At 42.1% G+C, this 24,499-nt stretch overlaps 1 protein-coding gene across 1 annotated transcript; it reads right to left on the bottom strand.

Annotated features, from left to right (window-relative positions):
* Positions 1-1,878: 1,878 nt before the first annotated feature.
* LOC124291174 (translocation protein SEC62-like) lies at positions 1,879-24,011 on the bottom strand. The gene is made up of 9 exons (XM_046728107.1): positions 23,929-24,011; positions 15,995-16,103; positions 15,247-15,346; positions 8,896-9,025; positions 7,455-7,562; positions 6,996-7,073; positions 5,802-5,862; positions 4,455-4,574; positions 1,879-3,779 (listed from the first exon to the last, which is right to left on the bottom strand). The coding sequence occupies exons 1-9, from the start codon at positions 23,971-23,973 to the stop codon at positions 3,337-3,339; spliced, it is 1,194 nt and encodes a 397-aa protein (XP_046584063.1). The 5' UTR covers positions 23,974-24,011; the 3' UTR covers positions 1,879-3,336.
* Positions 24,012-24,499: the final 488 nt, after the last annotated feature.

The raw sequence follows: 24,499 nt of genomic DNA, 5'->3' as shown, positions 1-24,499 counted from the left end.
TGATAAGTGGACATGATGTTTTAAAAAAGATGGGTGCAAAAACTTTCATGACATCTAAAAAAGCAAAGATGTTTTCCTGACATCACAAATAATATTTAGGTTTTCTGGAAAAGTTGCAAATAGCCAACAGATATGTATTTATGGTAAGTCAGAAAATGCAAAGGACAGTAAACAGCAAAAAAAGGTATCAGTAAAAGGTAAAACAAAGTAAAAGAACTGCTAATCACTTTCTAAAATACAATTTATACAAACAGAAGTTAACCACAGAACACTAACACCAACATGTGTGAACAACTTGCTACTAACTCAACTCTCTCTACAATCCTGCAGTCGGCAACAGTTATTCGGATGCTGCAAGTTCCTATAGTGAGTTTGAATAGTATTTTTCAGTGATATTACTGTAATATCTGAGAAAAGACCACTGTGATCCAGGTAACAGATGCATATCCCTCAGAAGAATCCAAAGGGCACACGATGCTGACAAAGAACGGACACTATCGATGACTAATCTGGTATTAAGTGAGTGAGTGAGTATGGTTTTATGCCACTTTTAGCAATATTTCCACCATAAATGGGCTTCATACATTGTACCCATCTGGGGAATCGAACCAGGGTCTTCGACATGACGAGCGAACGCTTTAACCACTAGGCTACACCACCATCCCTAATCTGGTACTTCAACCATGGCAAAGGGGACACAACTCTGCTGAGCAATGTCAACGCACGAAGCTGTTTGAGTGAAGAATTACATAACTGCGTCAGACACCTGCACATACCACTGAACTTAAAGATTTGTGTAATGTACTTGCAAATAATGTACAACTAGGTAAGCAGTCATGAACTGAAAGTCCACTGGGTGGGTGGGGACGTAGGGAAGGTACAGTACATCAGTGATGTCATGACATGACAGTTTGCGGATCGGAAGACTAAAGTGGTGCACATTAGAAAAATTGGGATAAAAAAAAGGACAGGTGTACTTAGGTGTTTGTATTGGTGGGAAAAGTCTTGTGGGGTGTATGGTGACCAATGTTTGTTCCCAGTTATTTGACATCTGTGGAGATGGGTGAATCGAACAAGGGGAGATAATTTTGGCTAGCCTCACACTTACCTCCTCACAGACATACAAGATGTATCATACATAGAATTAAATAAATTCAGTGTGTGCACGTGCGTGCGTGTTAGTGTCAGAGAGAGTGATATTTCTTGAAACAATCTATTCTGACTGGATAAGACTGAAAGTGTGACTTGATAGCTGATGAATTAATAGTGAGCCAGTCTGGATTAGGAAGAGTTTTCTGCAAGACTTTTCTTCAGTTGACAAATACTTCATGTACACTTTGCTTGATCTGTCCGCAAATATGGTCCCTTAACACTTGGTTCATACCTGGTAGATATCTCAATATACTAAAGGTATATGGCCTTGAAATGTAAACACTCAATGCATCTCCTAAACCCTACTATCTTAATCATCACCATTCTACGACATCCATTGTTTATTTCTTAATTCTTCACAAACTTAATATAAGTGAATTATTTTGGTTCTGTAACCAACAAATGATAGAGGCAACTAATTCACCCATCTGTTTGTTATACTGCCGCTGTGACAAAATGTAGTTGACGGTGAAACTGCGATTGACACAGCGCTACAACACTGATGAACAGGTTGAGTGAGTGAGTGAGTTGGGTTATACGCCGCTTTTCGCAATATTCCAGCAATATCACGGTGGGGGACACCAGAAATGGACTTCACGCATTGTGCCCATGTGGGGATTCGAACTTGGGTCGTCAGCGTGACGAGTCGACGCTTTAACTATTAGGCTACCCCACCGCACCGATGAACAGGTTGAAGCAAGGAGGTTTGCAAGAGAAAGACAAAAACAGTTATCCCAATTTATTTAATATCAGGGTTGTCAAACTTCACATTTAGCAAACAAACAAATTCTTGGTCTTAAAATATGAAAGGCCCTGTTTTATATCTGACATACATGTCCGAACTCACATTCTGTTGCTTACGATCAGTGCTTCTGTATGTTCATACCCACAATGCCTTGATACACCAAATTAATGATGTCTAGTCATGTTATCATTAAAACATTCAAGTGCTGTAAGTGATGCTGTGTTATGGCTTCACAAAATCAGGGGTAGTCTCAAGGAGAGACGTGTCATGATAAGTGCAAGTTACCATGGTTACTTGACCGCTGGGAAGATGGTCACAACATAAAAGGGGAGATAACTCCAGTTAGTAGTGCTATTACCTTATCACAGACATGCAAGACATAGAACTCCATCATAATGTGCAACTCAGATAGAACTCTTAGATCTAAAAGATATTTTACCCCAAAGCAGGAATTGCCTCTGGTATTTTTCAATTTGCTGCTATCCCAAAATTTCCCCTCAGGGATTGATCTGCTCAGATATTCGCCTCAAGTGTGAGTGAAAAATGAGCAAATTTTTGTCAATTCCCGTTGACATTGACATAACATGTGAAGTCAGGTGGAAGTTCACTGACCAAATAGCAAGTAAGTGGAAGGGGTATTATTGTAAAGATTGCAACATTGAAATACCTACCGGTACATATCTAAGGAGTAACAAAGAATATCCTGATTTGGAAACGAAATGCTGTGGGAACTTAGCTTGGAAACCTAGATAAATCCCTGTCACAATTCATATTAGGGGTGTCTGATGTGTCGATGGATCTCAAACTGATATTTGATACAATGCATGATACGCCTACCCGTCTGTCAATTCATGTCTGAATTCTGTATAGATTTCAAAAAGCTAAAATTACGAAATTTTGCAATAAGCAAGCCTGATATAATGTTACCTTCCCACCTGCCAAAAGCAGAATGCTAAATCTAAGAAGAGTTAAACACAATCTGGTTGATAGCAACAAGCTCTCAGCCGGCCCCCATGGTGCATGGATTGACACTAATTAGGTTTTACAATATGAATGTGTAAGGTAGATGTTTGTCGCGGAAACCTCTAATATGAATACCAAACTGTAACTGTCTACAAAACATAATTCTTGATAAAGAGAAGGCCAGAGTCATATGGTATAATTACATATTAACATGAGATGATGATCATTGTATATTAAACTGACACAGTGTTACATACCTTGTAAATAACATTCTTACAAAGATGCTGACGTAACCATGTACTAACACAGCTTATACAACAGTCATATTTCCCCAATAAAACAAACAATGTGTCAAAATTTGATGAAGCAGAACCTTTAGCATTCATAATGATGTCATATCCAGGTTTCTTTAGCTCAATGTCTTTGCTACCAGCCCAGAACATGTATTACTTCATCAGATCCTAATCATTGTGAACTTATTTATCTTTCTTTCCCTCAGTGTTGTCTTCTTCAGAATCTTCTTCATCGTCAAAGTCATTATCTTCATCATCAATCTCGTCATCATTTTCATCCTGAATTTCTTCATTTCCTGTTCCAGCGATTTCTTCTTCAGTAAGTTCATTCTTATCCACAAGTTCAAATTCCCCATTTTCACTTTTATCACTCCCAGAATTTTCATCCTTTTCAATTTCTTCCTTTTTGGCTTCCTCAGCGTTTTCTTCTTTTCCTTTCTCCTTCTCTTCCTTGGATTGTTTGTCCTTCGTCTTGTCTGCTTTTGAGTCCTTGCCAAAGTAATCATGTTTATAAAGAGGTTTGAAGGAGTCAAAGAAACCAACGTCTTCTGTCAAATTTGGTAGGAACCAGAAGTGATGTTTTCCAAGTGATGCAACCCACGCCAGGCAGAATAATACAAGGCGAACTGAAACCCCAAAACAGAATGATGTAAGTATAACATTGGCAATAATATTCTGGTGTTGACTAACTAACCCTTTGGGGTTTTTATCGAAAGGACATGACCATTGTTATCAACATGAGTGAGTGAGTGAGTGAGTGAGTGAGTGAGTGAGTGAGTGAGTGAGTGAGTGAGTGAGTGAGTGAGTGAGTGAGTGAGTGAGTGAGTGAGTGAGTGAGTGAGTGAGTGAGTGAGTGAGTGAGTGAGTGAGTGAGTGAGTGAGTGGAGTGAGGTGAGTGAGGAGTGAGTGAGTGAGTGAGTGAGTGAGGAGTGGGTGAGTGAGTGAGTGAGGAGGAGTGAGTGAGTGGAGTGAGTGAGAGTGAGGAGTGAGTGAGTGGAGTGAGTGAGTGAGGAGGAGTGAGTGAGTGAGTGAGTGAGTGAGTGAGTGAGTGAGTGAGTGAGTGAGTGAGTGAGTGAGTGAGTGAGTGAGTGAGTGTGAAGTGAGTGAGTGAGTGAGTGAGTGAGTGAGTGAGTGAGTGAGTGAGTGAGTGAGTGTGTGTGTGTGTGTGTGTGTGTGTGTGTGTGTGTGTGTGTGTGTGTGTGTGTGTGTGTGTGTGTGCCGCTTTTAGCAATATTCCAGCAGGGAACACCAGAAATGGTTTCACACATTGTACCCATGTACCCATCCACAGTTTTACTCACCAACAACAAGCGAGAGTATGAAGCCCACAAAACCTGCAGCAGCCAGACTGAGATAGTAGACTCCGACCCTCACCTCCTCAGGCCACAGCGGGAACAGGCACAGAGCCGTGGCACCAAACACTGCAACATAACCATCAACACTTCATGTTGATCTTTGTCATGTAACTCTACTCTCGGCTGTATTCTACTCTTCTAGCAATATTCCAGCAATATCACTTTGGGGGACACCAGAAATGGGCTTCACACATTGTACCCATGTGGGGAATCGAACCCGGATCTTTGGCGTGACAAGTGAACGCTTCAACCATTTTGCTACCCCACCGCTCCCGATAAAGGTGCGGTAGCAGGACATTGATTGTCAGGTCCAAGAACACCAGTGACGAGAAGTATGAACAACACTTTGTCTGGGCTCATAACATGCATTATCACCCTGACACGACCCTACGCAGTTGGCACTGCAAATATACACACCTTTTGCTGGTTTGTCTTATGTCACACTAAACAATTTTCCAGCTGGTATGAACAATTGACTCTGGACCAGAAAAGCAAGAAACAGCACCACTAAGACGACCAGCTGTCAACTAAGTCACAACCCCTCAATGTAGTCACCTGCTATAGATCACTGGGCCTATTCTGACCCGGGATCCACACAGAAGATATGTCCAAGTATTTATTGAGACTTGATCAGAGGGCTATATTTAGCCCCAATTCTGCAGCAGATGGCATGAAAATGTCAAATTGGAAATACAAATTTCCAAATTTATGTCATATAGCAATCACTAATGTTATTTTTGTAGAAGGGTTTCTTCATTTCAATGACCAGTTTGGGCTTGATAACGTTTTCCTCAACTATTGGCCAACAGCAGTTTGTTTGGAATCCTGGATGCCGTTGGACAAAGCAACCTTACAGCAATGCCCGTCGTAAGTCTATGTTATGGTATGGGAGTTACGATCACCTTAACGCTAAGACTATCGTAAGTCTGTGTTATGGTATGGGAGTTACGATCACCTTAACGCTAAGACTATCGTAAGTCTGTGTTATGGTATAGGAGTTACGATCACCTTAACGCTAAGACTGTCGTAAGTCTATGTTATGGTATGGGAGTTACGATCACCTTAACGCTAAGACTGTCGTAAGTCTATGTTATGGTATGGGAGTTACGATCACCTTAACGCTATGACTGTCTTAAGTCTATGTTATGGTAAGGGAGTTACGATCACCTCAGTACTAAGATCGTTTTGTACAATGGCATCCTGGGCAGAACCCTGATATAGAAACTTTGGTGACCAAAGCCACATGAAATGAATGAAAATATCTCTGTAACCATGGTTACTAATACTACCTACCCATGAGAAGGCCGATGAGGAAGGTCTTGAGTGGGACGGGATCATATATCCACACATACACCTGTTGAAAGAGAGGTTATGTCAGCGCTATGAAACATAATTCCTGGCTTGTCAGGAAACATTCACAAACATCTTAATTAGAAATCAAATACAGTGAGACCTCGGATACCCGGACCCCAGATATCCGGAAACCTCGCCCTCCGGTCAATTTTTAGAAAAATCAGTCTCTTACGTTATAAAAGTGACGGTCTATAACGGATATTCGGTTTCCGTTTCCGGACAGTATATTTTACAAACCAACGGGCTAAATCAACACAAAATTGACTCACGTATCTGCACGAAGCTTTGATCTACCGCTGACTTGTGAATGGAAGCGCGACAGACCCACGTGATTTGACACGAGACATGGTCTGCTAATCCGGATTAATGACCGGTCAGCAAGGTATTGGTGGTGATTAGTAGGCCTAGCTGACACTGAGTTAACCATTGAGTTCAAACTGTTAAGTTGTTTATTCAATGTTATGGAAGTGATTTCAACCCCGAAGTGTATGCTCGCTACAATCTACAATAAAGGCTTGATGATCATAAACATTTTGGATTTTCCTTGAGGTGTATGAAAACCAAAAATCCAGATATCCGGACATTCAATTATCCGGACGATTTATGTAAAAACAAATGTGTCCGGATATCCGAGGTCTCACTGTATATTTAACAAGGTGTTTTAAACAAATCAACAATCCATCTATATTCAGGGGCCCAAAAAATAATAATAGAAATCAAATCTGAAACAGGTGAACCACTGGTTGATAGCATGGGCAACTATCAGTGACAAGCAAACTAGTCCTTCACTACAATGAACTGGTATACACCAAGTCAGCTCTTGTTACAAACAAGACTACTACTGCAAATCTCCACAGTTTCAGTGAGTTAGGTTTTACGCCGCTTTTAGCAATATTCCAGCAGTATCACGGCGTGCCCACCAGAAATGGGCATCACACATTGTACCCATGTGGGGAATCGAATACGGGTCTTAAGCGTGATGAATGGACACTTTAACCATTAGGCTACCCAACCACCCCTCCACAGAGGCAACACCTTTCTCTACACATTAACGATAATGGCCATTAGCACATACGCATTGTGCAGCCATAGACCTTACAGTGACATGGAGAGTCACATGACCTCCTGACTCACCTCTTCTCCATCCACGAACCGCTGGTCGTCATGCATGTTAAGCTTCAGTTTCCTCTCCTTTTTCTTCTTTTCTTCCTCCTGAAACAATCAAATAAAATGATTGTAAAGTATGCAGTCTAAAGCATGTGAAACCATCCAACATGACACATGAGACATATTTAGACTCATTCATCCCTTTTAAGATGCACAAAAACAAGTGACAATTGTGACTAATGTCCAATTGGTATTGTAACGAAATGCTTGTAATCTTCATGCCACACTCATCATTTTCTTTAACAGAATACTGAACATGGTTTTGTTGTCATTATTCAACTTGCTGCACTTCACTGCAATATTTTCTGTTGCCTGCCATTCCTACTTACCTCCCTTTCCTCCATAAAGGATTACCTCCCTTACTATCATGTACCCAATACTTGATGTCAATGGTGGTACCAACATCATCATGTATATTCCCATTACCTTTTCTGGTTTCTTCTCCTCTTTCTTATCTCCTTCTTCCTTCTTTTCTACCTCTTCTTTCTCTGTGTCTCCATCCTTCTTTCCCTTCTTTTCCTTCTTCTTTCTCTCCTGAATCACATCATTTCTTAACTCAACTTTTCAGATACAACATCCTTTCAATTTTCTTTTAAATAACGTGTGACTAGAAATCTTAACTCACACAGTACTAACAGGGTTCAGAAAGTCTATTACATATAATTCTGGTTTTCCTAACTTGCTGTGAACCTGTCAGCAAAGGTTGGTTCATCACAGATTTCATTTTTAACAATATTCTGTTGGTCAGGTCGTCATGGTAATCAACAGGACTAAATCTATCAGACAATGGCCTGACAGTGCATCATTAGTTTGAATCCCACTAAAGACAACTTACTGTTCAGCATGAAGTTTGAATTTGGATAAACCTCTTAATTCCTTAAGTTTAGGGGTGGGGGTGGACAAGTTTTCAATCCAACAAAATCTATTTTCCTTAGTTCTCAATGATATATATAGAAATTAAAATAAGCAAAATGTCCAAAATTTTACCAATACTGTTTTCATTGAGATTGTTATCAAAACTGTGAACTATTCAATACTTACTTGAACTCCTTCTCTTAATGTTACAGAATAATGTCAATAGTATATTTAATCATATGTACTTGTACAAAATATGTTTGGCATTCTTCATGGCACTGTGTTTTTTGAGTATTACAGGGATTTAAACATTTTCAGAATTAGGTTTCTTTAGGGGAAGGGATTTATGTCTCAAAACTTGAGCAATTCATTTTATTATCCTTCGTTGAACTTTTTACCTGGTCCATAACCATATAAGGACTATCATACAAAAGCATGTGATCGGTAAACACGGAGTTGTGCATTTCATAGATGAAGACCAGGCCCCGTTTCACAAAGCCTAAATCTCGTAACTTTTCTTGTAGCATTCATACCCCCTATCTTACAGTATAGGAGTTAAAGGTGAGGTGAAATTGGGTTTAACGTCGTGCTTGAGAATATTTCGCTCATATATGACGACGTGCATGCGTGTGTATGTGTATGTGAGGCTACTTGTACTAGCCCAGACTTAAGCTGGTTTTATAGTGCTAGCCCACTGAGATACCATGCCGCAGTGAAGCATGAATACCCCACTCAGACACAGTATACTGACTCCAAGCCGACCAGTCCTTGTTGTACCCAATAATGCCGAGAGGCACCAGGCAGGGACCAACAAGTACCATATTTTAACGTCTTTTGGTATGACGCGGTCGGGGATCAAACCCGCGACCTTCCGCTCTCCGGGGGGACGCTCTAACCACAACACCGCGGAGGCGGTCCTATAGGAGTTGAAGATATGAGATTATAGACTTATGAGAGCTTTGTGAAACGGGGCCCTGGTTATTTGCCCTCCCACAAAGTGTAACCTCCTCACCCGAACTGTTTCCTCATTGCTTTCTTCATCCTTCTCTCCATCCTTGAGCTTCTTCTTCTTCTTGGTCTTGTCTCGGTCCTTACTTCTCTGTACTTTTTCTGCTCGGTGGAAGAGACCCTTCTGCAGCAATCTGAAACACACAGCCATAAGGTTAAACTGTACCGTGAATGTGTACTGTAATCTGGGAGTGAGTGAGTGTGGTTTTACACCGGTTTTAGCAATATCCCAGAGATATCATGGCAGGGGACACCAGAAATGGGCTTCACACATGTACTGCAATCTGAATGGATGACAAATATTTTTGAGTAAAGCATCATTTTGTTCTTAATCCAAAATTTCAAAAATATTTCATGACTTGTGGAACCGATACTTTTTTTAATTGAATTACAGTTTGTCCATATTTATCAGAAAAACACTGATATTCATTAAAATCAGCTAACCAAGTGGGTGCAACTATCTCTGAACTCTATGACATCATCCACTGTACGACATCATTGTGGTCATACCGCCCAAGAGTGATGTAATGACTGTCATACATCTATGACAGCTGGACAGATTTTGTGTATTGCTTAATATATCCCCAAAGCTTGTAGAATGATAAACATTGAGGTTTTATTAGATGTTCTTGACGCGTTTTGATCCCTATGTTTGACGACTATAGGTAGCACGCACGCACGCACTCACGCACGCACTCACGCACACGCACACACGCACACACACACACACTGTCCAAGGCAAGTGGAGAATAGCTACTTGCAAATCATAAACTATCATTGACTGGAATGACTGGAGCTAACTTATCTAAACCTGTAGAGGTTTCCAATTCTTTGAAGAGAATAAATAAAAATATTTTTTATCCATTATACGCAAAGCAAATTGCACAGTGCGAAAGTAAAAAAAAAAAACCGCCCTCATTGTGAATCTATTAAAGAGCACCGTAAGGGGGAAAACCAACTCACAACCGACTATAATCTCATCAGAGAAATCAAAAGTAGTTAGATATGATAACAGCGGATATATCAATTATACACCATTGAAAGCAGCGTCAACTGTCCAGATAACCAAGACTCACTCGGTCAGGGTGGCAGGACACTGTCCACTGGAGAGAACAGAACGGCCAAAATGCGCACGATCACGAGAATGTGTATTGAGCTGATAGTGCCTGATAAAAGTGCTAGGCCTGCTCCAAATAGCAGCAGAGCATATCTCTTCAATGGACAGTGCCGATGCAAAAGCCTTTGAAGTGGCCACTGCCCTGACCGAGTGAGCCCCTCAGGAGGAGGCTTGCCCTTAGCCTGATAAGCAGCACAAATGACCAATAGAAGCCAGCGTGATAGGGTCTGTTTGCTAGCCGGCATGCAAGCCGTCCCGCCACCGTAACAGCAGAACAGATGGGTACCCGTACCTTGAGTTCGTTTGATATAGACCTTTAGGGTCTTACGGACATCCAACGGGTGAGTAGAGGTCCCCGATGTGGAAGGCTGGGTAAGAGTAGGAAGTTCAATAGGAGCTGTCACATGGAAAGCGTGATCGATCTTCGGACGGTAAGTATCCGGGAGGGGAATACTGACACGAGGATGGAACACAGTCAGCGCCAGGTCTGCCGCCAACCGTTTGCCCAGATGTTACCGCCACCAGAAACACGGCCTTCCATGTTAACAGCTGAATGGAAATAGCCGATAGACGTGAGAACGTAGGACTGGACAGCCAATCTAGCACGATTGACAAATCCCAAAGTGGGCTGGTTCGCCTGACAGCAGGTCGAACCCAATCCACGCCAGCTAAAAAGCGCTGCAAAAGAGGGTGCTGCCCCAGAAGAGCACCATCGACAGGGGTGTGGAAAGTGGAAATAGCGGTGGAGTAGCCACGAATGGTCGAAGCCGCCAAGCCTTCTTCCAAATGAGCTTGCAAAATCTCCAATACACGGACTAAATCCGCAGAAAAGGGATCTTCAATCCCCCTATCTGAACACCAGCGCACATGGCGGGACCACCTATCCTCATATTGAACGTTTGTCGAGTCCCGCCTCGAAGCCAGAATTGTGTCTGCAACTGCTGCAGGAATTCCGCGTGCTTCGAGGCTAGACCTGACAGAGGCCAAGCCACCACTGAATCCTTGGATTGGGGTATGGCAGGCCATTCTGAGTGAGAATGTTGGGTCGCAAAGGAGGCTGAGCCAGAAACCTGAGAATTACCGGAAACCAGCTCTGTGACGGCCATAGCAGTGCCAGTAGCACAAGTAGCTGAGCTTGCTGGGTGGACAGCTGGGAGAGGACCCGGGAAATAAGTGGTAGAGGCGGAAACGCCCAGAGCACCTTGCCCGTCCAATCCAGCAGGAAGGCGTCGGAAGCCAATGCCCTCTGGTCCGGTATTCGAGAGTAGAACACGGGTATCTGATAGGAGCGCTAGGGACGCCGTGCCGCCTTGCTTCAGGATGTACGTCATGGCCGTACGGTTGTCCAACTGAAGACGAACCACCTGGCCCTGAACATGCTCCCGGAAGCGCTCAAAAACCAACCGCACAGCTCTCGGTTCTAAGACGCTGATGTGAAGGTGGGTTTCGGCTTTGGACCAGAGTCCGGACACCGACAGATTGCCCAGAACACCCCCCAGCCTGTGAGGAACGCATCGGTTTGAACTGTAAGAGCTGGTGTTGGGATTTCCAAAGGGACCCCCTTGGAGAGATTCCCGACATTGGTCCACCACTGAAGGTGAGGAGACAACCACCCGGGGACTGTGAGACACTTCTCCAGATCCTCCGAGTGAGCCCACAGACTCACCAAAGCTTGCTGTATAGGGCGCATCCTCAACCGCGCCCGCCACACTACAGAGATAGTTGCCGCCATATGACCCAGTAGATGGAGCCAAGTCCGCACTGGTGCCTGGGGCTGGGAGAGGAACAAAGACACCATCTCCCGTACTCTGGTGACCCGGTCGGGCGACAAAGAGACAAGACCCTTGTGAGTTGTGAACCGCGTCCCGAGAAAAACCAAGTCCTGGTTGGGTACCAGGTCGGATTTCTTGAGGTTTATGATCCACCCCAGTCAAACTAGAATGTCTATCACCGTGTGGGTTGAATCTAGGCTCACTGGCTGAGTTAGAGCGCTGAGCAACCAGTCGTCTCCTTCCTTGCGACCTTGCGAGGGTAGCCGGCACAAACATGAGCTTGGTGAACACCCTGGGGACAGTGGATATGCCGAAGGGGAGCACCGTGAATTGGTAATACATCCTGTCGTAAGAGAACCGGATGTACTGCTTGAACGATGGACGAATTGGCACATGTAGATACACATCCTTTAGGTCGATCAACGTAAGCCAATCGCCGGGCTGAACAGAGATCACCGAGCTAGGTGTCTCCATCTTCAGGGATGGAACCTCTAGCATGCGATCCAACCCCTTGAGGTTGAGAATGGGACGGAACCCGCCGTCCTTCTTCGGAACGAGGAAGTACATGGAATAAAACCACGCCTGTTTTTGTCCAGCAAAGCCTGAACTTCGTCTCGCAGTATACCCGCCTTGACCGGACATGACGGCACTGGAGTGCGATGTATGCCGGTGAACTCTGGCGGGCCTCGCTTCCACAGTGGTAGATGGCCGACACTGACGGTGGATAGCACCCAAGTGTTGCTGGTAGCCTTCTCCCACTCCGGTAGGAATAGAGAGAGGCGGCCCCCCACTGGGACGTGTGGTAAGAGTGCGTGAGTGGTCCCCTGCAAATGAACTGGCTGGGACGGACACACGGCGACAGCCTGCAGATTTAACGGGAGATCGGGGCAGACCCCCTGTGGCCGAAAAAAGGCTGCTGGGAGCCAGACGAAGAGGCCTGCTCCTTGCCCTTACCTTTGGCGGGGACGGCTCCTCCTCCTACCCAAAGCCAAAGCCAGCCGGCAGACTCGGCTAGGCTGCGCCCAGAGGAAGAACCTGCTACGGGAGCACGGGAGCGATAGGCCCACGGTTGCTCCAACAACGCCTTAGAGCCCTTGAAGGATGACCTGCTGTGCCCCCGGAAACAACGTCCCAGCCTAAACGGAAGGGCCAGCAAAGTCTGCTGTGTTGCTGCCGAATAAGGGGATGTAGACAGGCACAGCTTGCACATCCCCATGACTGCGCACATCACCGTAGACGCGGCAGACTGTAAAGAGTCTCGCGTCAGGTGGGCCTGTACTTCGGATAATTGGTGGAGCAGAACAACATTCGGGGAAACGTCCCCAGTGCTCCCTTCCGCTTCCAGAGCCGACCTTTGTATCGAGGAAAGGTACGCCTCGTGGACAACTACCCGCACCTGCTGCATGGCATTCCGGTAGACTTCCTCATAAGTCCTCGGTATCACCGGCTTGGGGAATATACCGGCAATACGTTGCCTAACCTTCTGGAGAGTCGACGAAAAACGGAAAGTACCCTCCGATTACTCGACCTCCCCAACCTCGAGTCAGAATTCAGATCTCCACGTGAAGAGGAGCCGAACCCCGACCCGGTGGGAGGCCGAGCCACAGATGCCTCGGGAAGAGAAGAGACGAAGGAACTCTCAGCTCCGGCCACCGACACAACACTCGAACCCCGGTCCCGAGACACGAGAGGAAGGCCGGACAGAACCAGCTCCTCCACTATCTGGGGTGGGCGGGCGAGGGATTCCTCGGTACCCCAGGAATCCTCAACAGACCCTGCACCAGAACCCCAGGAGGGACTCAAACACGCCCGACTCTGCGACGCGCGCGACACCGCCGCGCGCTGGACGCACGGACGCACGCACACACACACCCTCTGGGGCAGCTGAGGCATCCGGACATGAAGCCAAAGGCAAAGGATGGACAGACGCCTCCAGGCCAAGGGATCGAGCCGAGCTCGGCGATACCAACCCTGGACTCTCGGTCCCCTGATCAGAGTGGGAGAGGAACTCCTGCCAGAGACCTCCAACCGACTTGTGAATGAGGGACTTCACAGAGTCCACATGCTGCTGAAACAATTGAGTGATAAGTAACATATGAAAACAACTGGACGGAGAGTGTGACCTATGTGAAGACTTAGTTTTAGTTTGCTTTTGCCTTTTTGGCCATGGACGGGGGAACCTCCTGGGTCAGGTCCCCTCCCGCCTCACGTAATTCCTTATAAAACAGGAAATCAGCCGCCCGTCTCTTCTGGGCCCAGGGGGAGAAGCCCATGCACAACTCACAGATGTCAGGGTTATGCCCTGCCTTCTCCAGGCAGCATAAGCATTTGTCATGCTTATCAGAACGGGGAATATTTTGCCCGCAGGCAGCACATCCTGTAAACGCCTGAAAGCACACACGCAATATTTCAAGCATGTAGCTAATATTTCAACAGCATAATATACACGTACAAAACATTGAAAAACTTCCCACCATGGTTAATAGCAATATTTCAACCACGTGGTGTAAACCACATGGAAAGCACAGCGGGAAAAGTGTAATACAAAGTCACATAAATGAGAAATAAAACGTGTCTCAAACAAAATAAAGACCATACATACAGTTGTTGAAGTCTCAGACGTTCTTCTACAAGAAGTAAATCAGCTAGGAAATACGCATGTGAACGCTTGAGTGACAGCAGAAGGAATGATGATACGGGCCTAGGTGCTTACCTGGTTGGCTGCACATGCATAGCAGGGAGTAACTCCACGTGGTGGGGGCCGTATAATAGATAAAAAATATTTTTATTTATTGTATAATATTTTATTAAAAAATTGATAACATGTCACATGTCATATTTTCAGCGCCTATGAAAAAATGAGAGGTTTCTATATATGCCCCCTAAACTTAAATATCCAGAAAGGACAATCTCTATGCCATACAGAAAAGAATCATTAAGACACAAACATTTCTCTGAAATGACCCCTAAACTTAAATATACCAGAAATCTGAATCATGTTCTCAATCATGCCATACGGATGGGGAAATCGAAACCATCCACATCATTAATGGCAATAAACTATGATGCAAACATATAGTGAACTACCTGAGGGATGATCTGTATCATAAATGTTTTGAAACCTCATAAGGACAGTGACTAACCCCTTGATTTTAAATTTGATGCTATTACTTTTTCTGCTTTTAAATGACAATGTAATGAATATATGTTTTGAAATAAAACTCATTCTGAGTATGTACTTCAAATGCAAAAATATGTGGCTGGGCGAGAGTTCAACTCAACTCAACTTTGTGTTCTCCTACTTCAAACAAAATACCAGTTCATTTGTTTCCTACTTCAAACAAAATACCAGTCCAGAGTTCAATATTAGAACCATGCCCACATCAGTCTGCCTTTGTGCATGTAGTTCTGATTGTGACATCCTCTATGTTGTCATTGTTGAGACTAGTGTTGAAAGTGAGGGTACCTGTTACAGAAAGACACACAGGAGGCTCGGTTGGTGAACAGCGGTTCCTTGGCCTGCTTCGACCACTTGGATTCCAGCAGTGCGTCCACAGCTTTATTGGCTGCAGACAGAGAAATCATTGTTAGCTTGGTATATACATGGCATCCTCGATCACCCAGTGTGTTACATCTTTCTCCTATGTATTTCATGATTTATCTGGCAGATTAAACCTCATTTTTCAATGAAGACCTCAAGGGATTGTCAAGGCCTGTTGGTTCTGAAGTCCTGATGGCAGCCTTTTGAATAGTTTTCCACATCCAGTACATGTATCAGTAAATACAACAAGGGACCGTTGTTGTAATGTATGGCTAGGGGGAGTGATGATGATTTTCTAATTTTGGGTGGTTGGGTAGGTGGGTGGGTGTGGGGGTGGGGTGGGGGTCGGTTTGTGTTTGTCCCCACCATTTTGTTCTGGCTCATCAATTTTGTACACATGTATTTTTTTTTTTTTTATTTTTTTTTTCTGGGGAGGGAGGGAGGGAGAGCGATTTTGTACTGAGTATCATTATTATCATTATTATATGAACTGGTGTCCACTTCAAGTACTTATTAATCATTGCAATTGCATCTGAAATCAAAGTCAACCATTCATCGTACCAAATATGACAAAATGAAAATTCGAAAAAAACCAACACTTTTTAAGTTTCGATAATTTAAAGGGTTTCTGATATCATGGATATTGGCAAAAATCATGATTTATCTGACTTACCGAAGAAGCACTGTACTGTCATCCCCACCAGTCTTCCTTGTCTGGTCGGAACACCGAATCGGAGAAATTTGGCAACAGCATACTCATCCTTCGAGGGCTTCTCCTGCACCTGTGATGCAGAAACAATCAACACCTAGTGTCTTGCTGGGATTTCATGACATGTCATACCCTAGCCCTCTTCTGTACATATCAGCACATACATGCCACAGTAACCGTCATCACTCAATATCTCACAGACTGACATGACATGTCTACCTGATGGTGTGCCATTACCCTAGCCCTCTTTTGTACATATCATATACATGCCACAATAACTGTCATCATTCAATATCTCACAGACTGTCATGACATGTCATACCTGATGGTCATATACATGCCACATACCCTAGACATGTCTGCCTGCATGCCCTAGCCCTCTTCTGTACATATCATATACATGCCACAGTAACTGTCATCACTCAATAGTAATGTCTACCGGATGGTGCATCAGCCCTCTTCTGATATCATGCCACAGTAACTGTCATCACTCGATATCTCACAGACTGTCATGATATGTCTGCCTGATGGTGCATGCCCTAGCCCTCTTCTGTACATATCATATACATGCCACAGTAACCGTCATCACTCGATATCTCACAGACTGTCATGACATGTCTGCCTGATGGTGCATGCCCCAGCCCTCTTCTGTACATATCATATACATGCCACAGTAGCTGTCATCACTCAATATCTTACAGACTGTCATGACATGTCTACCGGATGATGGTGCCATAGCCTAGCCCTCTTCTGTACATTTCAGCATATACATGCCACAGTAACTGTCATCACTCAATATCTCACAGACTGACATGACATGTCTACCTCATGGTGTCATACCCTAGCCCTCTTATTTCAGCATATACATAGACTTACATACAGACTGACCAGGAAACTCTGAAGTGTTACCTGTCCACATTATTATAATGACTGAGTCATAGGTGACCTGACTTTGCATGTGTTTGTCTTTTTCTCCCTGTAGCATGTTTATTATCAAACACAAACTAATAACAGCTGACACCTTGGTGCTTTAACACCAGCTGTCACTCTACTTGTTTGATCGGCCTTCTATGAAGTGGGTGAGTTGATAGGTGTCGTGATCAATATCAGAAGGTGAAGCTGAAGAATTAAAATGCACTGACTACCATGGCAACTAATCTACATACTGAAGTGTGCCACACTATTAACATGATTGATAATACATGTATCTGTTTCTGGTAACCTTAGCCAGTAATAAGAAGAGTGAGTGAGATTGGTTTAACACCACTTTCAGCAATATTCCAGCAATATCATGGCAGGGGACACTAGAAATGGGCTTCACACATAGTACCCATGTGGAGAATCGAACCCGAGCCTTTGTAGGGGAATCTAGGCCACCCCAAGCCAGTAATATGAAGATGGGTTATGTAGAGAATTCTAAACTGTTCCAGCCATAGATGGACTGACTGACCACTGAGGTCACGCTTTAGCAATATTCCAGCAACATCATTGACTATGAGTATGGATGTCAGTATTGCAATGAATGGTCAGCATGTATTGAGGAATTATTGCAATACGGATGTCATTGTGTAAATATGGATTCATTGTGTATTGACCGGATGTCATGGTAACAGACAGGATGTCATTCAAATTGCAATACGGATGTCATTTTTTGACTATGATGTATGGATGTCATGTCATTGTGTATCATAATACGGATGTCATTGTGTATCGCAATACGGATGTCATTGTGTATTGCAATATGGATGTCATTGTGTATTGCAATACGGATGTCATTGTGTATTGCAATATGGATGTATCAGGAATTAATGAATGTCCATGTTGCAGGAACATCATCTCCACAAATTTACATATCAGTTTTAAACATGCTAGACTCATGATTTACTGCCACAGAATAATCTATACTTTCCTAACTGTAGCTCTACATACAATATTTATCAATACGCATACAGAATAACTGACGTTCTCATTAACATGATTGTCTACAGATTGATTTTCATGATACTTTTGAGCATGTGCTATCTCAAATCAATCGTATCAATGAGTCATGTCCAGTTCAGATGTGGACCAGTCTGTGACCAGTGCCATTTGTCCCAAGTCAAGGAAAAAAATCGTCTTGATTCTTTTAGCCCACAAAGCTCTTAATGATAACATTAACACATACCAAAACTGATGTTTACAGCCAAGGTTGGCCAAGCATGGCTCGTTGACTCAAATGTTTCTGGTACAGAATGTAAAAATCCCATGAATTTCCTGCAGACATTTCAATGAATTCTATACCATGACAAAATCTGAAAAAAAATCTTGAGGATATTACATGATGGCTGCAAAGTGCTGAACACTATGTGGTAATAATTTCAAGGATTGGGATAGAGAACTTTGACAATGGGCCATTTTCAGGATTACTAGCTATTTTCTGAATTTAGAATGGACCACTGCCCTTGTATCAATAGTAAACTTCAATCTTTTAATGGGCCATTTTTTATTCTAATGTGCAAAATGGGCCCCTGCCTTTCCCAATCCCTGAATAATGATACTAAAATGCTAATAAATGCTCAATGTCATTTAGAAAGTGATCAAATGTCATTGTCTGTTCACAACTTTTTGTGTGGAAGCCATGTAAATTTACACACATGAGACAGGTACAAAGAGAATGTGGTCTACACTACCAGCTGTCAGAGTTCCATTTTTGCGGAAGCCACGATGGCAGAGTGGGTTAGATTGCTGACTTTGCATGCTGGCAATAAGGTGCCTGTCTCTGAAAGTGTGGGATTGAATCCCAGATGGACTCAATCCAAGAAATTACAAGAATCTGTACTTCAATGAAAAAGTAAAATCCAAAATATAACATGTCATAAATGCTACTACATCCAGTGTTCACGAATAGCGTCTGACCCTCTGACAAATCCGGGCAGATTCACCAACGGTCCGATAGAAATCTACAACCCGTCGGCCCCAGTTTCTGACTGTATATTTCACAATGACTTTGACTGAAGTTGTTATATGTGACACGTGACACTTGTTTGCTGTATATAAATCTTATGTTTGTTAATAATTTCAATGCCAATATAAGAAATATAAATGTGTCTTTAATTATATTCTATGGGTCCTGTGCATTTTCAATGGGTCAGACAGACATCTGAAACTTACAGGACCGAAAGTCCTGTTACTTTGAAACACCATTCGTGAACACTGCTACATCATGTAAATGAAGAGATAAGAACAAAAAACTATTAACTATTAGAAAGGTTTACCCTATCCAACCAAGGCAAGCGATCTTCATCGTCATCATCAGAGAAGCTTGACATGCTATCACTATTCAGTTCCACTAGTTAGTGCAGTGAGCTGTCAGTGGTTGTTGATACACAACTGGAATGTTGTCAACACACAAGGAAGCATGGCCTACATCACTGTCATGTTTTATCTTAGCTCCACTGGAGGTAAGTCAAATATGAGGATACACATAAAAGGAAATAATTCAGAAAATTTAACACATAGTTAGTCTTTTAAATTTTTGTTGGCAAATCGTAATAATTGTCTTCTGTCATTTTCTCAATTTTTCTGATGCCTTGTTTCACATCTGTATTTCAGCTGATTTCTTTGTGTTTACCTCAGAAGATGGAGAGGAATAACAGGGGAAAATGACAGTTTCCTCAGACTTAGAAACTCTGATTTGTGGTAGTAGAGTGAACTGTGCCATATGTCAATGCCAGCCCAGGTCCAAGACTTTCACACGATGGACCACCATGGATTATTCATGAGTCTCCAGGGGTAAATACCTAAGTAAAACCACACTCCTCTCCCAGTCTACAGCATTAACCCATACCTAAAAGTCAAACATCTACTGTCTAGTATACGCTGTAGGACCAGAGAGTGAGTGAATATATTTTTATACCCCTTTGACTTACATACTAGCAGTATCACATATTGGGACACCAGAAATGGACTTCACACATTGGACCCATGTGGGGAATACAACCTGGGCCTTTGCGTGACAAGAACATAGAACTCTTGTCATATGTATATGACCTAAATGACAGCCTACATGCTAAGGTGGCATCAAATTACTGTTTTTAGTGGCTCTATCTGGTGACCATGAGACAAAAAAACAACAGTAAAGTTCATCATGCAATTGTTGTGTTCTCAATATGTACATGTCCCACCTGGAGTGTTTCAAATGGTTCATTTAAGTAATCAAAAACTTTTGACCAATAAAAACTCTAAACAACATGGCACATATGTCATAATTTCGTATTAATTTTTACTATTATTCATACTTGGAGGATCGATTTTATAAGAAAATGCTCAACAAAGAGAAATCGTAACTGAACTTCTGAGCAGTGCCTGTCAGAGGAGCAGTGTGCATATACAGGGTTTTACATGACGCGTGATTCATGCGTGTTCGATGCAACAATTTTGTAAACAACTCTCAAAATATTATCATACGAGTCAAGTTTGACGCAAGTTTTATGGGTGACCCTCACAACTCAGTTCAATAAAATCGATTTGATAAACAAAAAATGATATTGTCAGATTGTTCCAGAGAACTTAGAAGAGACAGTAATCCCGACTGTTTGAATTGAACAATGCTGTAGTTTCATTTGGTGGTTTGACATACGTTTACATAATGAGAATGATTAACACAAAGAAATATTAAACTTTTCATGACTCCTAAATATTGAAAATGACTCCCAAAATAAATATTGTGAGTCACTATGACTCCCATTTTTAAAAGTCTGTGTAAAACCCTGCATATATACTTTCTGTATCATGGGGATACACCGCCAGGAGCTATAGCAGTGAGTGAGTCAGGGCATTTCTTATCTTGACATTTTTGGGCCACATCATACATATCTATTCAATCATGAATGTTAATAATTGTTATTGCATTGACTTGTTGCTATGGTTTGTCTCCTGGAAGCTTTCAGACTTATTGAATTTAGCCACCAACTTATTACATTTCTTGGGTACAAGTCATTTAACTTCATACAGCCTTTTGTGTCGAAGTGACTCCACTGCTTCATACATGGGAATGTGCACATTGGTTGCGATGTCTCAAGCTGTGCCCTGTGTCATATGATCAGCTGCAAGCAACCATTAGAATCATTGGTGATCTTGTGTCATGATTTTAAACTGGGTGTATGAAGACCATTGTGTTTCAGCAAATCATGCAGAATGATTAGTGTCAGTTTCTTATGTTTTCACAATGGCTAGCCAACAAGGGTCTATAACTGCCTTAGAACCTTTATCGACACTGTGTTAATTTCATCAATGTATGAGATAAGGTAGTTCACAACAGCTTTATATGTGAAAATGTAACTAGTCATGCATGTTCTGTATGGTTTTTATAAGCAACCCCTTTTTTAATGTTCACGGTGCCTGTTATGACAATTACAGTATAAAGGTCATTCATCTTCACATGATTAAACTTAAATGTCATAATATTGTCAAAGATTGTCTATTCTTAATGCAGATAATTAAGAAATTGAGATATTAGGAAATATTTCAATAAAATTGGATGGAGTGAGTATGGCTTTACGCCGCTTTTACTAAAGTTTAGCAATACTCCAGCAATATCATGGCAGGAGATAGGAAATGGGCTTCACACAGTGTACCCATGTGGGGAATCAAACCCGGGTCTTCGGCGTATTGAGCGAACACTTTAACCACAAGGCTACCCCACAGCCCCTCATTAAAATTGGAAAAATTTACTGCCTTGAAATAGGCACATTTCATCAGGTACATAAACATTAGAATCTTTACAATGATTATACATCAGAGTGTATTATTAGGTTTGAGAACATGATGGAGATACTTCTTGTTTTAGTAATGGTATTAATATCAGGTTAGGGAGTTCTGATTTTCACAAGCTTAAACATGTGAAGATGGCATTAATCTCAAGCAAGTTAGCGATACCACTGTGAGGTACGACTGGTACTGTAGTGGTACACTGTAATACAAACCCCAAGTAAATGTTTTGCGATACAATCTCAATGGGTTGGTCTACTGAGCAATTACAGAAACAAACTGTAAACTTAAACTCTTCCTCACTGAGGTAATCTTAGACAAATCTTATTTCTTGTACACAATTCTATTTGTTACTGTGTAACTTCCCTTGATTAAGTATTACACTGGCTACCAATTGTGTCTCAAATGCTGACTCTGAGACAACAATAGGGTATGACTGACTATATTACTGTTTTGTCTTTAATCAATCATTTGACGTCAGTGCAGACCATCACTAAATGTAAGTTAAATATTGTTCCTCTTGAGAATAGATGAGTGATGTTTGCCACTTAAAATAGTATACAGGCTACAGGATTTCAAAACAAACTCATCAATCATCAATTCCTATTTTTTGTAGGTGTATTGTATGTCAGCTCTACTCCATATCTGTCATACAGAGTCAGTCACAAATTTATCCAACACAGTCCATGAAAGTCTATAACATTTGGCAAGTGGTTAGTGTTTCTGTGCATAGAGTTCAGGTCACAAATCAGTTGACATTAGCAACATTCAGTCCTTCCCCACAAAGAAACACATGTGATACATGTGGTCTCGCCTTAGGCAAGTGAGTTTGTGCAAAATTGCCTCTGTTCACCTAGCAGAAAATGGGTACCCGGTGGGATAAGTCATGAGACTATTAACCTTCTACTAGGTTCTAGCGCTTCACAGGTAGCTTGGGTTATCAGGGATAATAATTATTTCAGTGCTTCTGAGCAGTGCTACATTGGAAATAAGAGCTACATAAATCAATAACATTATTTTATTAAGTCGAGATTACTGCAGTTTAAGGAAAGCCTCTGGGCTATTTTTCATAACATTGACTTAACATAATGTATGACTGTTTTTTTCTGTAACGTATGTTCATCTAAGAGACAAGATGTTAGCCTAATCTATGCCCACATTACACCCTTAGCAACTAATCATGAATAAGTTGATGAATCAAACTGAGAATAAAAATCTGTACAGGCAGAAACTGATACCACAGCAGCACATGGACACACCTGACCCTAGGAATAGAAAATGTTGGGTGTCCAGTTGTAGTTGTTTGAACAGTAGTCCCCAGTATCATGACAATCATATAGTATACACAGTTTATCATTTTATGGGAACGGTTCGTTCGTCATTTTTAATCATGTTAATAAGACACTAGCAAGAAATATAAAACCTAATTCTACCATCGTCACAAATAGTCTGTCAAATTCAATAGCATACAACATATGTTGAGGGAAATAACGGCAAAAAACGTGAGTACTGCATTTTACCGGGCGCACTTTTTCAGATTAATTAGCGCTGCTGGGGTTCCCCAACACTAAGGATCGTAAAGGGTGCCTAACCCTAAAGATCGTAAAGGGTGGCATACCCATACCCTAACCCTAAGGTTCGTCAAGTGTGGCTGCGCCCGGCAAAGTGCATTCTAGCCTTTAACTTTAAAGTGTACGGCATATATAATGGCCACTGTCTTAGTTGGGCGATCGCCAATTGTGTTGGTTTTTTTTAGAGTTGTTATCGTATTGATGATTAGGCCTGCTTCGAAAGTAACAGATGTTAATGCTAATTAAACGATGACGATCATTGTGAGTGAACACGGATGAAAATTAATCAATTTTACTGACACAATGACTGGAATAAACGCTCGATGCAATGTCCCATTTAAATGTAAGAAATAGGACTTAAAATTAATTATCATTGATGTTCAATGACGACGCATGCATCAATGTTTACAAAACCACAGGTTGCTGATTTTGACATATGCCAGGCAACTCCATGTTCAGAGGATGATTGTGACTGGCGTCTGTCCTTGATATTAAATCCGACAGTATGTATTGGATAAATAATAACTAAAGTTTCATCAGATACCGTAAAGATCACCATACGTTCATTCAGTGACTTACCTCGTCCATTTTGCGCCGACTCTTCGTCTTTCTTTCGACCGCCATTACGTGGCTTTGACCTCGCTTTGGTTCCAAATGGGAAAACCCCCCATGTGACCAAACAAGGGGGATAATAGAGAATTTCCCCAGAACATATCCCTTTGTGTGAAGTGTTGTCGACCGCATAAGCTGATTACACGTTCGATTCCCATGTGTGTAAAAAATTCTAACATTTAATTTGGTAGAGTCTTGTATCATCACAGTAATGTATCCACTCTATCGCTTATTTATAAATAAAAACAAATTTCCAAAGACGAATATCACAAATAAGATTTATTATGTCAAATCATGCTGCACATCAGAAGTATAAAACAGTTAATTTTAGTCTGCAATATTATATAAACAATATTAGCTGTACTGGCACTGAGTCAGCCCTCTAAGTATATTTTTACATGTTTATATTTTTAAACGCATAATGGATTTAAAACGTTGAAAATAAAAAAATATATATATAATCGTAAATTATATATAACTGCGGAACAGTTAAAACTTTCATTCGTCAATCCGAAAGGTGAGTGAGTATGGTTTTACG

The sequence above is a fragment of the Haliotis rubra genome, unplaced genomic scaffold (assembly GCF_003918875.1).
Source record: "Haliotis rubra isolate DU_JTF1 unplaced genomic scaffold, ASM391887v1 Scf484, whole genome shotgun sequence".
NCBI lineage: Eukaryota > Metazoa > Mollusca > Gastropoda > Lepetellida > Haliotidae > Haliotis > Haliotis rubra.
The sequence above is the reverse complement of the archived record's forward strand: the minus strand, read 5'-3'. Positions and strand labels throughout refer to the sequence as shown.

What these genes read in the sequence shown, in the direction of transcription:
- LOC124291174 (XM_046728107.1), bottom strand. Translation starts at nt 23,973, where the DNA reads ATGGCGGTCGAAAGAAAGACGAAGAGTCGGCGCAAAATGGACGAG. An exon ending in AGGAGAAGAAACCAGAAAAG is followed by an intron (nt 7,074 to 7,454) that starts GTAATGGGAATA and finishes TGATTGTTTCAG; the next exon opens with GAGGAAGAAAAGAAGAAAAA. An exon ending in CATACTCTCGCTTGTTGTTG is followed by an intron (nt 3,780 to 4,454) that starts GTGAGTAAAACT and finishes TTGGGGTTTCAG; the next exon opens with TTCGCCTTGTATTATTCTGC.